The sequence below is a fragment of the Lathamus discolor genome, chromosome 3 (genome assembly GCF_037157495.1).
Source record: "Lathamus discolor isolate bLatDis1 chromosome 3, bLatDis1.hap1, whole genome shotgun sequence".
Taxonomy (NCBI): Eukaryota; Metazoa; Chordata; class Aves; order Psittaciformes; family Psittacidae; genus Lathamus; species Lathamus discolor.
The window spans coordinates 84,431,436-84,447,165 of NC_088886.1; the positions used below are offsets into that span (position 1 = coordinate 84,431,436).

At 36.2% G+C, this 15,730-nt stretch overlaps 2 protein-coding genes across 6 annotated transcripts in view; one reads left to right on the forward strand and one right to left on the reverse strand.

The window, feature by feature from the left end:
* CERKL (ceramide kinase like) overlaps positions 1 to 6,033 on the forward strand; it is a 56,090-nt gene extending 50,057 nt beyond the window's left edge. For all 4 annotated transcript variants that reach the window (XM_065670193.1, XM_065670194.1, XM_065670196.1 and 1 more), the window contains 3 exons: positions 2,875 to 2,971; positions 4,244 to 4,419; positions 5,226 to 6,033. In XM_065670193.1, coding sequence (XP_065526265.1) covers positions 2,875 to 2,971; positions 4,244 to 4,419; positions 5,226 to 5,307 — 355 coding nt within the window. In that variant the 3' untranslated portion in view covers positions 5,308 to 6,033. The remainder of the gene's footprint in view (positions 1 to 2,874; positions 2,972 to 4,243; positions 4,420 to 5,225) is intronic.
* Positions 6,034 to 7,102: 1,069 nt separating this feature from the next.
* ITGA4 (integrin subunit alpha 4) overlaps positions 7,103 to 15,730 on the reverse strand; it is a 37,900-nt gene continuing 29,272 nt past the window's right edge. The window contains exons 19-29 of one of the 2 annotated variants that reach the window (XR_010610679.1): positions 15,367 to 15,465; positions 14,839 to 14,918; positions 14,428 to 14,514; positions 13,767 to 13,857; positions 13,004 to 13,111; positions 12,608 to 12,727; positions 11,068 to 11,187; positions 10,453 to 10,551; positions 10,161 to 10,280; positions 8,968 to 9,371; positions 7,103 to 8,489 (exon numbers count right to left, since the gene is read on the reverse strand). Coding sequence is in view for 1 of the 2 variants with exons in the window: in XM_065670191.1 (XP_065526263.1) it covers positions 9,279 to 9,371; positions 10,161 to 10,280; positions 10,453 to 10,551; positions 11,068 to 11,187; positions 12,608 to 12,727; positions 13,004 to 13,111; positions 13,767 to 13,857; positions 14,428 to 14,514; positions 14,839 to 14,918; positions 15,367 to 15,465 (1,017 nt within the window). In the remaining variant the exon portion in view is untranslated. Of the gene's footprint in view, positions 9,372 to 10,160; positions 10,281 to 10,452; positions 10,552 to 11,067; positions 11,188 to 12,607; positions 12,728 to 13,003; positions 13,112 to 13,766; positions 13,858 to 14,427; positions 14,515 to 14,838; positions 14,919 to 15,366; positions 15,466 to 15,730 lie in introns of both variants that reach the window. The other variant, XM_065670191.1, reaches the window with a different exon arrangement.

Sequence of the window (15,730 nt, forward strand, 5' to 3'; positions counted from 1 at the left end):
AGACTCTATAATCCCAGGAATTGTAATCAGTTTTTGGATCCGGCAAATAAGGTCAAGCAGTCTAACTAGAATAACAAGTGGATAATTGCTGTGATTAAATTAGTTGGCAAGTCTGACTTGAGTAGTAGTCATGGAGCACTCATCTGTCATAGGATTTGGTTATATGTAGAAACTTCATTCTTTATTTTTTCCAAATATAAAGGTGGCCCTCATCTTCTGCTTTAGAGCCAGCAGAAATAAAATAGGAATCTTTCCCCTGGTATGAAGAACTGAAATTCACACTTGTCATGTGTTTTTTTGAATATCCCCTGAACGTGGGAAATGCTGTTTCTATGTGTAAGATTTTGGGAAACAACCGAGTTGTGTAATCTGGTTGTCGACATTGACTCATTTTGCCATTAGCTCATTGTCAAGAGTATACTTTGTGGTGATCAAAACAGTTATGCAGGTGATAAATATTTGTACGTGATGTATCCAGTTGACCATTAAACAGAATAGCAAGTATGAACTTTGAAGTTACAAAATGAAATATAATATGCTCCCTCAAAAAGAATGCAGAAACTTGTCTTTTTATATATGTGTGTCTATCTATTAAAAAACAAAACAAAGCCCACAGCACTCGGCCAGGTTGCTGAAATGAGTCTGGTTTGTTTCAGTTGGTCATCATGAGGTGAAAATAGATGTGCCTTAAATTTTTTTCTTCACAAAGACTGGCTGATCTGGCAGAATTTGACTTCCTGAAAACAATGTAGGAACAAGTGGTTTCGATGAAACTCCTATTGAGAAGTTTTCTCTGCTACAGGAATCCTGCTAAGCCTCAAGACAGTACTCTGATGCTGTCCTCTCCTAGTAACTTTCTTCATTCACCATTTAGTATATTACATACCAGCCAGCAGAAACTGGTTCTTTTACTACACATTTGTCTGTAGAAACTGATGAGAAACTGGTTCTTTTTCTTGTTAAACCCAACAGTTTCACCTGCTCTAGGTGGCCCTGCCTTGATAGGGGGGTTGGACTATATGATCTCCAGAGGTCCCTTCTAACCCTAATAATTCTGTGATTCTGTGAAACTATTCTTTTTTAGCTTCACTTTCTCTTTCCATCTGTTCTGGCACCTGTTTCTCAGTGACAGGGAATTTTATGACAACTCCATGCAGTTATTGCAGGTTTGTCTGAGCCTGTTTCTCCCAGTGTAGTTGCTCTGTGGATTCTCCTTTTTTGCTCTCAGTGGATTCTTTTTCCGCTCTCTTTAAAACAATAATCTTAGGAGTGCAGTCAGCCAGTAGGGTAGGAAGAGTAGACTCTTCATACTGGTGCTTCACTTCTCATAGTGAATAGCATCTTGAATGTTGCACTAATTGTTAAGACTCACGACCCATTATGAAAGCATCAGCTAAACTCAGCTAGGTTTCTCCACTCTGTGCTGTTTTCTCCAAGAGGAAAAAATTTTGCTGTGTGAAGGCACTTGAAGTGGAATGAAAGCTTTGGCTGTAACTCTAGTTAACACTAGTCTAAATTTGCAGAAACATTTCAAGATATGTTTAAGTGTCTGCACTGTGTAAGCCGTGTGGGACATTTGTTTCTTACAGCATAGGTGTTGTGCTTTGCTGCAGGTTGGACTTGCAAAGGAATTAATGACACTTTTTAGTCACCTCCTGAAGATAAAAGGCCATAGTGCAAAATGCATTGCCCAGTAGCGTCCTGTGCCCTACTATTGCAGCAAATACGATAAGGGGGCAACTTTTTCAATTTTGCCATTGCTGTTTCCTAAATCAGCAAAGTAATGCTGTGCCAGGTGACTGATTCCATAGTTAGGTACAAACTATCTTCCTGGATTGTGCTGTGGCAGGGTCTGAGAGCATTCCTGATGTTCAGTGGGGAGAGATCTGGGGTGGTAGGCTGGCAGCATTGTTTTGTAAGATATTCTTAACACATTTTCCAAGCATACATGCTGAATGAATAAATAAATATATATGTATGCATGCATATTCAGAAGATATGAAATACATCTTCTCTTTACAGAACACAATCTCAGCAGTGATTGTCATGTTCATTTGATGCTCTTGTTGAACATTGAATTGTCTCTATAAATTAAATGGGACTTAGGCATGATTGCATTGGGATTCAGGTTGTTAGCTTCTGAGATAAGGTACACTTGCATTAAGGAATCTGTGAATTCTTACTACCTCATTGTCTGACCCAGATTCTCAAAGGTGCTAAAATGTCAGTGGTGCCTGGATGCCTAGGACCATTGAGTCTGCACTGTAGGGTCTCCTGTTGGTTAAACTCTAGTATGTGACTGGTATATCTTGTACAAAATTCCCTTAGTTATAACTTTTATGCGCTTTGTGAAATGCATAAGTAGAACTGTACTGGGAGCTGCTAACAGAGTTTGAATAGTGGCATAGTTGAAGATCAGGATCTTTGTTAGGGCAGCATGAGTCTTAATGGAGGAGGTGAATGAACCCATATGCAGTGGGCTGTGTGATGGGGATGGGCTTGCATGCGTAACGGGAATGGCTTTATGGTAAAGCTCTGTCTCATAGCATTTATGGTAACCATTCTACTTTGCTGGAGAGAAAAGTGAAAAGATAAATTTGTGAACCCCAATGTTTAAAACCACCTGTTGAGGATAAAATAAGGGGTAGTAAATTATTTGTATTAGAGTCAATAAATTAAGGGTATTGATAAGGGAGTACAATTTTAGTACAGTGTATGTTATAAATATATGGATACTATATAATGTTAATTGCATAGTTTGTATTGATCTGGAGGGAGGTGGCAAAAGATTTGAAAAACATTGAGACTAATTAACCTATTAAACTTCTGAATTAAAGAGTTTTCTTTTGGGACATAAATTGGTTTGTTTTTCAGGTTGAATAATGGAAGCATGGCTCTTATTGTTGTACAAAATACTTCTCGAACAGAGTTTGTAAAGCATCTCAAAAGATATGCCAGCGTAAAAAATCAGGTACTGTTAATTTCTTTCTGGGGATTATAAAAAGAACAGTTAATCGTGAAGACAGACATGCTGCAAGAGTTAATGTTAGCATCCTCATAAGGAGACTTAGCTTCCTGTCAGAATACATTAGCCCCCTTTTTATCTGTGTGGGTTTTTTGTTGGATTTTTTTCTTTTTAAATCACTGGACTAATACCGATTAGCCTATTTCAGCCCATCTGTTGTGGTTTAAATTGTATTTATGTTGTACCATAGTTTATGGGTGTAAAGCCCTTTCACCAGAATAAAGGAAATGCATGCTGTGTTCAAGTTTTGTATAGTACAGAGATCAAGGATGCAGTCTGGGGGAGGCATCATGCAACTCTTTGTCAGAAACAGGTGAAGGTCATAATTTCAGTAGATCACTGCATGCTATGCTAGTAGCAGTGGATTAAGACCATTTTTAGCAATAAGCATTCCATTCAGTTATGAATGTTGGCATAAACTGCATTTCAATAGTGATCATTATTCTGTCTATGAAGAGAAAAAGAAAGCATCCACAGTATCTTATTGCTGTCCTTAAGACTTGGTGTATAGCCTTAGCACACTGGTACTTGTTCAGATGTTTCAGGATTATTCCCTTTTACAAGCTGGAGTTAAGTGTTTCCATTTACTTAAGAGACAAAAAACTAAGGTTTATGTTTGAATTCATCAACAGACACAGAGTTTGGGGGAGAGGTGGATGGCAATTTCATGTGACAGCACTAATAGCTGCATTTAGGAAACAGTTTATGATTTCTGGCTATGCTTTTGGAGGAAGAATTTCCTTTTTTCTCTGCCTTTTGTAATTAGAAATTAGCTAAGGCAATGTGGAGCCTCCTTTAAACTGAAGATGACCATTTACTAGAATTCTAACTAGCCTTGTTTAAGACAGGAATATGGGTAATGAAGAACAGAAAAGATCCACTTTGGCTTTTCATATCTCCTGAAAGCATGTGCTATTTTACTATGTGCAAAATGTACCACCTCACCTACAGATTGAGAAAGTCCAATATAGGAATGCAAATGGAACACTACCATTTTTTTCTGAGGCATTATTTAGGATAAAAATAGCATGTTAATCTATAAATGCTAGCTGGAATACATAATGCCTCATGTGGTCAAAGCTAGAGTTAAGCATTTCCATTTACTTAAGTCCAAAAAGAAGAAAAGGCAAGCTTTCTCATTTCAAGTAATCCAGTTTGTTGCTAAGATACCACCTGTATCTTTCATCTTCATTTAATATGTATCTGTGTTTGGTTTAGTTCAATTTTCCTTTTGTTGAGACCTACACGGTTCAAGAAGTAAAAGTACAACCGCAGGTTAAAAGTGGGCTTGATGCCAAAGAAAATACATATTTGAATGCTGCTTCTGCAGAAGGAAACTACCTTTGGAATATAGATGGAGACTTAATGAAAGAGTCATCACAAATTCATGTTCGGTAAGGCTAAGTATTATGTTTATGGACTGTATACATGTAACAGATTAGTACTGCAATCTTGTATATAGATGTTATACATCTGTATATAATAAGGATAACACTAAAATTAGTTGGTGTAAATTCTGTTAAGAGTAGTACCATTGTGCACTGCACAGTGTCCCTTTTGCCATTGTTTTGGCCTCTGCCCTGTTGTCTCATGCCTGGTTTTGGAAAGGTTTATTAGAACCCACCTGGCCTCTCCTTTCTGGTGCTTCATCGGCTTCCAGCTCCACTTCTTTCTGCCACATACTTTACCCTTCTGTTTCTTAGAAAAGAACAGATGGATATAAAGGTCTGTGACTCCTAGAAGGAGCTTATTTTGGGATAAGGATTCCTGCTTGAAAAGCAGTGTGTGTAAGGTTAATAAAAATGTGTCATTGTTCAGTTGTGGAAAACTTAGTGCTGCTTGAGAATAGTCTCCTCCATATCTAGGATCTAAAACAGACACTATGAATACATAGGGAACTAGGAGGATTATCAGTGGAATTAAATGGGTGGTGGGTCATTCTGGTGCAGTGCCCATAGGATTAGCTGGAGGCACAGAGCTCAGAGTAACAGCCTGGTATGCAAAATAAAAGGCAGATCATGTTATAGAATATGTAATAAATACTTCAAAAGATGACCTTATAAGAATTGTCAAAATGCAGTTCATTTTATTCTGTGCAGCAGATCCCTACATATTTGTTCTCTGTTCCCTTAGCCCCCAAAAGTGGCATTCCCATCTCAAAAATTAACAAAAATTGATATTTGACTTCCTCACTTCACAGGCTGCATCCTCAACTTATTAATCTCTATGGAGTCAACACTGATGACCTGGAAAGTTCCCAAGCAATGTGCAATTGCATATAGAAGGGACAGACTGCAAGTTCTGCATTAAAGCATCCTATTCACACTTCTATACACAGCTTTACAAGGTCCCAATCACTCACTGAATTCAGCTGTTGTAGCAGAAGCTTAACTGGGATGTTTGTAATATTTCTAGTTTTAAATTTTTATCTCGTTTTATATTTTTAACAGGTTGTATTTATCTATAAAGAAACTGTTAACAAGAAAAAAAATGGTTATATTTGGTCTATTTTAAAATTTAGGGTTTGAGAAGTGCCCGTTAGAATAAAGTGTATTTTTTCCTTTTTTTTCCTTTAAAATAATTTTAGATTTTGTAATAAATTTCATGTGAGATACTTTAAAGTCTGCTGCTGCTATTCATGTTGTCAGGTAACTCAGCTCAAATAGAGCTAGGGAGTGGATGTATGGTACCAGCTCCTGCTGAGGAACAGTGTCAAAATATAGATTTGTTTATATTTTTAAACTGAGTACTTCCATTTCTAGTTAGAATTTTTAACGTTGCCTTAATGTATTTGCTTTCAAGTAGTTTCTAGTCAGACAGTAATGCAAAAGAATATGCTCATATTTTATATGCTTTTCACTTGTTGAAATGTATTTTGAAGACTACTCGTTGTACAAACTAAATATTTAAAAGTATTTTCTCTTTCCTAGAACCAAAATGATATTCAGCATAGGGTGTTGGGGTGGTGGTCTTTTTGCTGCTGCTGAGAATAAAGTTATGATAAGTAACTTAAGAGTTGACTTAAATTTTTATAATTTCCTTATAATTTTTATGGGGATTTGTAACTTATTAAATTTTTAATACAATTATTTGAGATGCCAGTAACTTCGGATGATACTCTTTCTGGGAACTGGATTTCTGTAAGATTACAGAAAGTAGCATATGAATAAGTAAGTCTGTCTGTCTGCTGAACCAGTGGGATAACAAACATTTCCCTGCTCATTTGTCTACAAATTGTTCAGAAGCCAGATGACAATGGTATGAAAGCTGCATTGTCTTGAGCCAAGAATGAGTTGCTTTAAGCTCTTTTTTCAGTCAGCAGTCAACTATAATGTGAAATCCAGTCCTTTAAGATTCTGTTAAATCAAGGGAAATAAGCCTTTACCTGGGATCTATGGCTATTTCATTTGATTTCAAATACTACTTGTGAAAAATCCTTACCTCTGATACATATGCAAGACAAAGTACTGCAGATGGTTTTGTGCCTCCCAAGAGCAAGCTCTTTCTTGTTGGAAATCTCATGCTGTTTCTGTGGACAAACCTGGCCAATAGTAAGAGCCAAATTCATAGACAGTCAAATGTTTACTTCCTAGGTAATTAGAGGATCCTTGCACCTAGTTCTCTTCTTTGCATGGAAGTTGGCACCTCCAGAGTAGGATCAAGAGTCATGGCATTCTTTTGGGCTTGACCTGGGCAGGTCCAGCATTGAGAGCATATCTGGTTACAGGGCTTCATCACATCTGGCAGTAAAACCTCCAAGGATGGAGATGACAATGTCTCTGCTCCCCTGTTCTGATGCCTATCTGTCCTTGGGAGGAAAGTGGTTTTCCTCATGTCCAGTTGGAGCCCCTCATTTCAGTTTACACCAGTTGCCTGAGTCGCAGTGAGTACTCGTCAGTTAAACTACTATAATTAATACTATAGTACATCAAATATTTTTAGCACTAAGGTAATTAAAACTAAACTTCCCAAAGTTGCTCAAGAAAGATTCCAGCTACATGTAGTACTTTAACTGTTATTACATAACTGAAAATCAATAAAATAACTGAAATTCCAGAAGAAACAGCATTCATGTGGTTAACTTGTTTGGGTTCTTTTTAATAAAAAGAAATTGAGTGGGTTTTTTATAATCTCCCTACTATCAGAACATGGTACATTCATTTTTTGTCAACCTGGTTTATAAAAGCTAACTGAAATTTGCTTCCTATCCTTAGAACAGGCAGCCAACATTTTATTATTAACATGTAAATCTGAATAGGAAGCATATAATTTCCAAGGCAACATTATCACATGTACTTGCATATCTTTGAAATAGTTCACATAAATAAAATGCTTTAAGTTCACTTCTTTATGTTGTTTGCATTAAAAAGAATGTTAATGCTTCTTCCAGTACTTGAGGTATAGTTTTCACAATATGCTGTAATATCAAACTAATTTCTGTTCAGAGATATTTTGGTTAAAGCGCAAAAATTCACCAAAGCCATTTGGAAGAGAGGCATTTTCCATATATTTTCATAGACATGCAAGAAAACATTTAATTCTTCACATACTTTATTTTGATTTTTGTAAAAAATATATGCACATTCATTTGTCCTTACACTGCAGAAGATTTTAGAGAATAAATTTACTTTAGAGAGAGATCCACATCTTTGGCATCAAATGAAGTGAAAGGAAATTACAAAATGGTCCCAAATACCTTTAGAATCTGTGGATGATGTGGCTTTTATGGCACCAAACACCCTATTAGCAGAAGTGCTTGTTAAAGGCACTCTGTGCTGCTTTTGAGTCTCAGGCTAAGTCCTGTATGATGGTGTAGCTTCAAAGTGTATGTACATACTACATTCAATTTTCCTTGCAGTTCAGAAAGACATCACAGGCATGCCAAGAAAGGCACTATTGCATCCGGCTGCTGGAATAGACTCAGTTACTGAAGAAGTTGTACATTCTGAAGCTGTACTGGGGGAGCAAAGTAACATTTTTTCTTTTCCCCTGGATTGTACTATTTCACCAAAGCTAGGTGGCAGTGCAAACTTATCTACCTGAAGAAACTTCCTGTAGTAGCAGAGCAGTGCTTTGAACCATGTCATTGAATTCAGTCATTTGCCTTTCTGCCGAGTGGCTCCTGAGGATGCCTGTTTGGAAGGTATTTATCTGACAACATCACAGGAACCCAAGGTAGCTCTCCAAGTGGGTTCCTTATTAAGTACTTTTAGTTGGCACATCTAAAGATAAAATTTGGCACAGTAAGGTTGGCCTTTGGAGTACTTTTGGTATGTGGTTCTGTTCTGTCATCGTGTGAGGGTGACTTTTTTTCTCCCAGGTCCCAGAAGAATGCCAATACTAAATACTACTATGCTAAGTACTATAGAAAAATCTTCAAATAAATAGAAATAAATACTTGCTTTAAAAAAACCCACATAGAAATATTTCATTGGAGAAGTCCAAAACATCATGGCAGCAATACCTGAGGAAAGGACGGAACAAGTAATTCTGTCATGCTTGCAAGTACCATGTGAAAAACGGCTACAAATTACAATCTCCGATACAAATCTCTTTCTAACACTGAGAGAGGATTCTGTGCTGCATCTCCAGGCTACCCCACAGAATTCCCTGCTCTAGACTGCCTTTGATCTTCCCGATTGTGCCTTGCCTGGGTGTCTAAGTCTCTGCAGTGTTATGGCTGTGCCTGTGAAGCCAAAAAGCTTATGAGGTTCCAAGCCCAAGACAGCTTCCAATAGCTGTTTCCTACATCCTTCTGCTCTACTTGCAGTCCTTTTATTGTTTTAAGCTAATTTACCCTTGTAAAACTGCCAAAGCAAGATACAAGAGGATTTCTTTTTGAATGGCTAATTAAAAAAAATACTGAGGCTTTAAAATTAATAGAATAACTTGTGCTAATGTGTCTGAGATCTTATTTTCCAGGACTAGCAAAATGTTATTACCTTCTAGAAATTCTTCTTTCTGGTAAGTAATTCTTCTCTTTAACTTTAGTGTTCTTCTGTCTGTTTGAAACCAGATAGATATATGGCATTTCAAATATTACTGTAAGACTTCAAAACAAATTGGTTTAACGTTTTCATATTAGAAAAGCAAGAGTGCTCTGAGGTATAGTCCTCCATAGAGTTCAAGGAAACAAAACACATTTTGTAAGAGCGAGTAAGCTCAAGACCAATTTCTTGTTTCTGATGTTTCTCCTGCAAATTAACTTGAATCTGAAAGTCTTCATTTTAAAATCAAATGTTTATTTCCCATCTTAGCCATCTTTGTTCCCACTTGTGAAACTCCAGCTGTCTCTTCTGCTCTTGTCTTGAGGGACTTGTTTGTATTGCCTTTTGAAAAAGCCAATCTGAAATACAAAATTTTGGAAACTGTTGTCAGCAAATTTGAGTTACCAAATCTAAACCATAAAAGAAGAACTAAAATAAAATGCATATATATGGTATTTGTCCTTGCTTTGTTGTAACAAGTAATCAAGTGATACTCTTCAATTGAATAGTGGGTTTGCTTTTATTTTTTGGGAGGCTAATACTCTCCTGCAAGAAGTAAGGACGTGTGGGCTTGTGACCTGTAACAGTCCACAGAATCCAGTATTTTTTAAATGTGAAATGGTGATAAAACTTTCCTGTTAAATTTGTTTCACTTTTATACTTCCCTGGGAAAAATGATGGATGGAGGAACTCTACAGATAGGTAGAGAAGTTAACAATTTCTTACTTGCTTTTTAGCAGTTATGTTGCAGTTTAAAATCTTCAACTTTTTATTCTGGCATGAAACAATGTAGACTATTAGTTATCATGTGTCAAGTGGCTTTCAGTGTGGAGCACCATCCCACAGAAATGATCCACTTGATATCATTAAATTATATAAATCAGTTGCAAACATGAGATGCCATATAAATTACAGGAAAGGGTTGACTACTGGAAGATGTAGAATGAGTCTATGTAAGATGTGTAAGATAAAGGATAATGGAAAATTATTTTGAAAAAACCCACAAATTGCAGAAGGAATTATGTTTCTTTAGAAAGGGCAGATAGCAATAAAATACCATTTATCATTTAACCTGTATTAACAGCTCCAAAGATCCACCAACAGTAAATTCCTGACTTGAGAACAACCAAGAAACACTGAAAACCTACCTTCCATAATATAAATGAAAGAAGCAAAAACAAGGCAACACCAACTATTAAGCCTGTTCCAATTATTAGCACAGTAACACGGTATTTGGGCTTTTGGTGATGCACGCCTTCCAAATAGACCTGGAAAGCAGAAAATAACATCAGTTCTGATATTTTTTTCCCTAAAAGATACTAAAACAAACTAGGAAAATTAATTACATTCTTAAGTAATCAAGACTATATTCATTGCCTGTGCATAGAGTTGTATAGAATTCTACAGTTTTATCACAAATCCATTAAAAGAATTTCTTACATATGCAACTTGCTTGTCCTCGTGTAGTTCAATAACTTTTGCATTTTTTTCTGGTGAGGCTGTTGCTCTTACTTCAAACTTCAATGCTGACGCATCATCCTAATTAAAAATAAAATAAAAATAAATCCTGTTTAAAAAAAAAAAAAAAAAAACAAACCACTTCAACACATTAATTCCTACCCAGCAAAAATGGTAACACAGCTGCTCACAGAAACAGAATCTCACACAAACACAGAGTGGTGCTTTTTTCTGATCACAAAACAAATTAGTTCAGAAACTGGAATGAAGCCCAGTTGGATTTTACTTAAATCCACATCTATGCTGCTTTTCTTAGAAAAGTACAATTATGGGTTGAAGTTAAATCCCAATCCTACACAACCCAGCCAGAATGGGCAAAGTAATACATACTAAATAATAAAGTGATAATCTAAAATACATATTTTTCAGTGGCTTTCATTTTTCATATATCAACTTGGGGCTTAACATGGAAAACATAATAGGTTTAGATTTGGGTTTAATCATACTATTTGCAAAAATATATTAATACCTAGAATTTATATACAGAGAATACTGCAAATAAGCCTTGAAATAGTCTCCTTAACTGTGAGAAGTTACCATTTCTAAAAGAGAAGGAGTTGCCTCCAGATGCAACTGAACAGTTGCTTCTTTTCCACTTTCCATGTTTCCAAGCTTGCAATATATTTGTAAGCAAAAGTTGTCATTTTTCATGCAGTACTGTAGAAGGGAGGGAAAAAGGAAAGCTTCAGTTTATCAGCATTTGTCATCTTAGTATTAAAGGCACTCAGGAATTACGTAAAACAAAAAAGCCCATGTTTGTTCCTGAAAAGTCAGGGTGGTTGTCATTCACCATTCTCAATCCACAGGGGCTAAAGGAACAGTACAAGGGACCAACCTAATTGTTACTGAACTATTTCATTTTTCTTAAAAATGCAAAACCTTTTAGACTGAAAAAGAACTGTCACAATTTGGTTATAAGCAGGATTTTTTTACCCTGTTATGTCAAATTAGCTTTTATCAAGAATAATAAATGACAGTGACAATATTATATCCAGTACAAATAGTGCAACTGATTGTACACTGACAGCTAGCAGCATTTCTCTCAAGTTTGGATTAGACAAAAAAAGCAAGCCTGTACATGAGTATATTCCTTGTCCAAGACTGCACTGCCTGAGTTCTGATTTGATATTCTAGCGCAGACTGTCTCAATCATTGGTTGACGTTCCTCATACTGTGCTTACCTGAAATCCCAAATTAACATTTGAAAGTTAATTAAAATGTTCAGCTTTTTTCCAAGATGAAAGTATTAAACAAAACTGTACTTCATCAAATACAAACTGCAGGCCACAGATGTCTATGAGAACTAGCCCTCAAAATAGAACACTAGAATGGCATTTCTGGTTTGGACTACTATATAGCCAAGTCTCAAATCTCCAGCAGGGTTTGTAAGCAGGTATACAGAAGGATGAGTGTGGACAGGACAGGCATGTACAATATTCTTCCAGCCTCCCAAATAGTTTTATTAAGAATGTCCTGAGCCAAAAAATATTTCCTTATATTTTTAAATTCTTAATGACTTTCAGTTCCATTAACTTGTATAGCCTCCCTTGGAATTCGCTTATTAGCATTCACAGCACCCTTCTGTAAGAAATTCCACGGTAAGTACTACTTTTGCCTTTTCTTTTTTTTTTTCTTTGTTATGTTTTTAAATAACTTGGCTCCCATTTTTGACAGTTGATGGCACAATTTTGGTGTGAAGAAGCCAATGAATATTTGATCTGCATACTTCATATAATTAAAATTAAGACTCTGTCTTTTCCCCCCATGCATAATTTTTGATTTGAATTTCATCTGCCATTCTGTTTGCCCACTCATTCTGTTGCATAAGCCTTTGGAAGTTCTTTGTAGGTGACTGTCATCTAAACTGACTTCAGTGATGTGTCATTAATCAACTCTCTCATCTGAGCTCTCACCTCTTTCACTGAAGTCAGTTATGACTGTGCTGACCTTATCACAGGTCCCACCACAAATCCTTGGAAGACTGCTCTGGTGACCTCATTATGTAAGAGATACTGTTGTCTTAAAGCTCATTCATGCAGTCATTTACTTCCCACTGATGCTAAAAGAGAGACCTTACCATTTGTCTCTTAGCAGGCTTTGAAAAGAAAGTGACAACATCCTTTAATATGTCTTCATTTTTTTCTGCCACACTACAGTTTCTGGAATATTTATTATAGGAGCATTCTCCAACTGTTGTCTGGAAACAAAAACATCATCATCACTGTTAGAATTTAAACATCAGATACTAATCAGAATACAGATTTCTGAAAGGCCAGAAGCTCAAAAGGAATGTAAATTCTACCTTCAGAATTATAAAACACATGGGGCTGAAGAATATCCTGTTCCTGTTCACTCCGCTTCACCATAGTTAAGAACATGAGCCCATATTAGTACCTAGTTCTTCTGTGCTCTGCTTCTCTCTTTCATAGCATTCATATGGCTAATAAAATTATATCAAGTAACCTGTGCTTACCTTGATATCCAATGTGTTGAATAATCTGAAGTTACTGGGTGGAAAAGCATTAGGTATCATTATTTCTAAGGTGGTATTTGGAGCCATGCTTGGTCCTGCACTGATAACCTTGAGGGGGAAAAAGTTATAAAGAGTATAAGTACATAAAACCTCACAGAATGGGGTAGCACTTGAATTGTTGTGCTATCATGAAAGTGGATTCTGGTAGGAGTTGTAACATTTTGCTTTATTCATTGTGTAGGCTTCCTGAAATCTTCACTCCTCTGCACCCAATGAGCAAGCAGTGCTAATCTGTGATGCTACTTCGAGGTCATACAGACAGCCTTCCAGGAGAATATGCAACAGGAACTAGGAGAGATTAATGTCTAACTCCTTCTTTTAAGCCATTGCAGACAGATCTGATACCTTACAGATCCTCTTATAAGGAGCTCCTAGTTCCTTTTTCTTACCATAAGTTAATTATTTTTAAAGTATTAAGTAATGAAAGAATCGGCGAGTCAGAAATGCTCTAGCTCTTTCAGTCCTGTTTCTGCTAAGTATTTTTGTTCTGACCACTCAGTGGAAGATTATTCAGACCAAAAAAAGTGTTTAAAGAGGGACTAACAGCTACTTCCCATCACTGATGTACAGAAGTTGCTCACCATTCCCTTGTACTCTTCAATGCTTCCCTTAGTTACTGTGCAGATTGTCTTTAGATACACTGGAAATCTAAGTTTTAACCTTCAAAACAAGGATAAAAGGGTTGACAAGGGAGAACTCTTACATGGAAAGTGAAGTTGATACTCTCCTTCATACACATAAGTGGGGAATCTTTCTCATTTGTTCCATACACAAATGAAGCTGGTGATACGAACCTACAAGAGTTTAGAATTTTTTAATTAATATAATTGCTAAAAATCAGTAGCTGAACTTTCTGCTCCATGGTATGTCCAGTAAGATAGGTTCTAAGGAAATACACAAGTTTGCATGTAAAGTAAATCTAGGAACACTGAGTAGAAGTCCTCTACCCGTGTGCTTTTTCCTCTTAAAAAGACAAAAAAAAAAAAAAAAACCCCAACAAAACAGAAGTAGTCATAAATCCTCTTCCAAAACTATACCCCACAAAATACCCAGAATATGGTCCATGTTAAGCAAGGAATCTGAGGATCTGCTGTGCTGTTATTAAATACCTTTCAATAAAAATAATGTTCCAGTTCTTAAAAAAAAATACTAGTCTGTTAAGAGACAAGATCAAAGCACCACAGATATCACTGGTCATCTCACAGTACTGGAAAGAAGATGTTAGAAGTGTATGGGTCAGATCCCAGGATAGCTGGGTTATTACCAGGAATTTTCAGCTGCCCCACACTTCTGCTTAAAGCTTTGTACTAAATACCAAGGCAACAGGTTCTATGGATATGCAGCTATAGCAAGAGCTGACTTACCCATGAGCATTTAACTCAGTCTCGTATTTTAGCGGTACAGCTAAAGTTAGTGTGTTATCCAGCAACATGCTCCCATCTTCATTTTTACTATAAACATGGAATGAGAGAAAAATGAGTATAACAAATGCAACATCACACCCTACACATGACTTCTATAAATAAACATTAAACAGACTTTCAGCTTTTTAAAACAAAATTATTTTTTTTAAAGTAAAATTTTATACAGGCAGAAGCCAGCTCATTACTTAAATATCTATTATCTGGGATTTTTTTGTAATTTTCTCTTTCTCTACGGATTTGCAACCCCTGTGCTTTTTTGCAGTTGTGCTTTGCTAATTCTTTCCAGTTTTCCCTCCTCTGTTTTCCAAAGCTAGTAGTATTTTTCATTACGCATTTTTCATTGGACTTTACCAGGTAGCATTAATGATGATGTTGAGGTCTTCTTCTGCTCTGGTAAATGAGCTTGCATCCAAGAGAAAACTAAAATCCAGCTGTAGAACAAATAAGATTTTCTTTATATTACATTATAGTGTGTTTTAACAGAGTTTAAATAAAAACATCTTATTAAACTAATTTAGAATTTCCTGCTGTAAAAACACTCACAACTAAGAAAATACTTGCTTTGTGAGTCTTCTGCTCCTTTCTACTGACCTAACACATCTGTTCACAGCCTTAGTCAGCTCACTTGTCTAGCGAGCCAAGCACAATCAGTTGATGCATAATGCAAACTATGTTGTCCCTTAATTACTCCAGAAAGTGTTTAGGCAACTGATTTAAAAAGTAGTAGAGAGCTTTGGACACCAACATAATAAAAGACATTAGTACGAATGAAGGAGAGATTCTGAGAAGCAAGGGTTTTTTCCCCTTCCTGAAAAGCCTCATAACATATTTAGGGTGTTTTTAAAGCTGGAACTTCATACATAGTCATACGTAGCTTACCTTTGATTTCTGATCTACATATAAACAACCAACGCTGCACTCAAGTTTCACTGCATGAATTTCTTTATCTAATACATCACAATGTATCTGTTTTTCTTCCTAAAACAATGGACAAATTATTAATGATTAACACCTTTTTTTCCCCACACATTTCACAATACATGTACATGCTGAAATTGGGTGGTTTATATTTCCTTGAACTAGGTGTTTGTTATTTCACTGATGCAGATATACACAGCATTCATATTATTCATTACTGCTTTAATGTATCCTTGCATTTATTACTGTATCCTGTTACTTCATCTTCTGTTTGCTAATAGTGAAGCTAAGGCATATGCATCACACCCAGACCCACTCAAGTTTA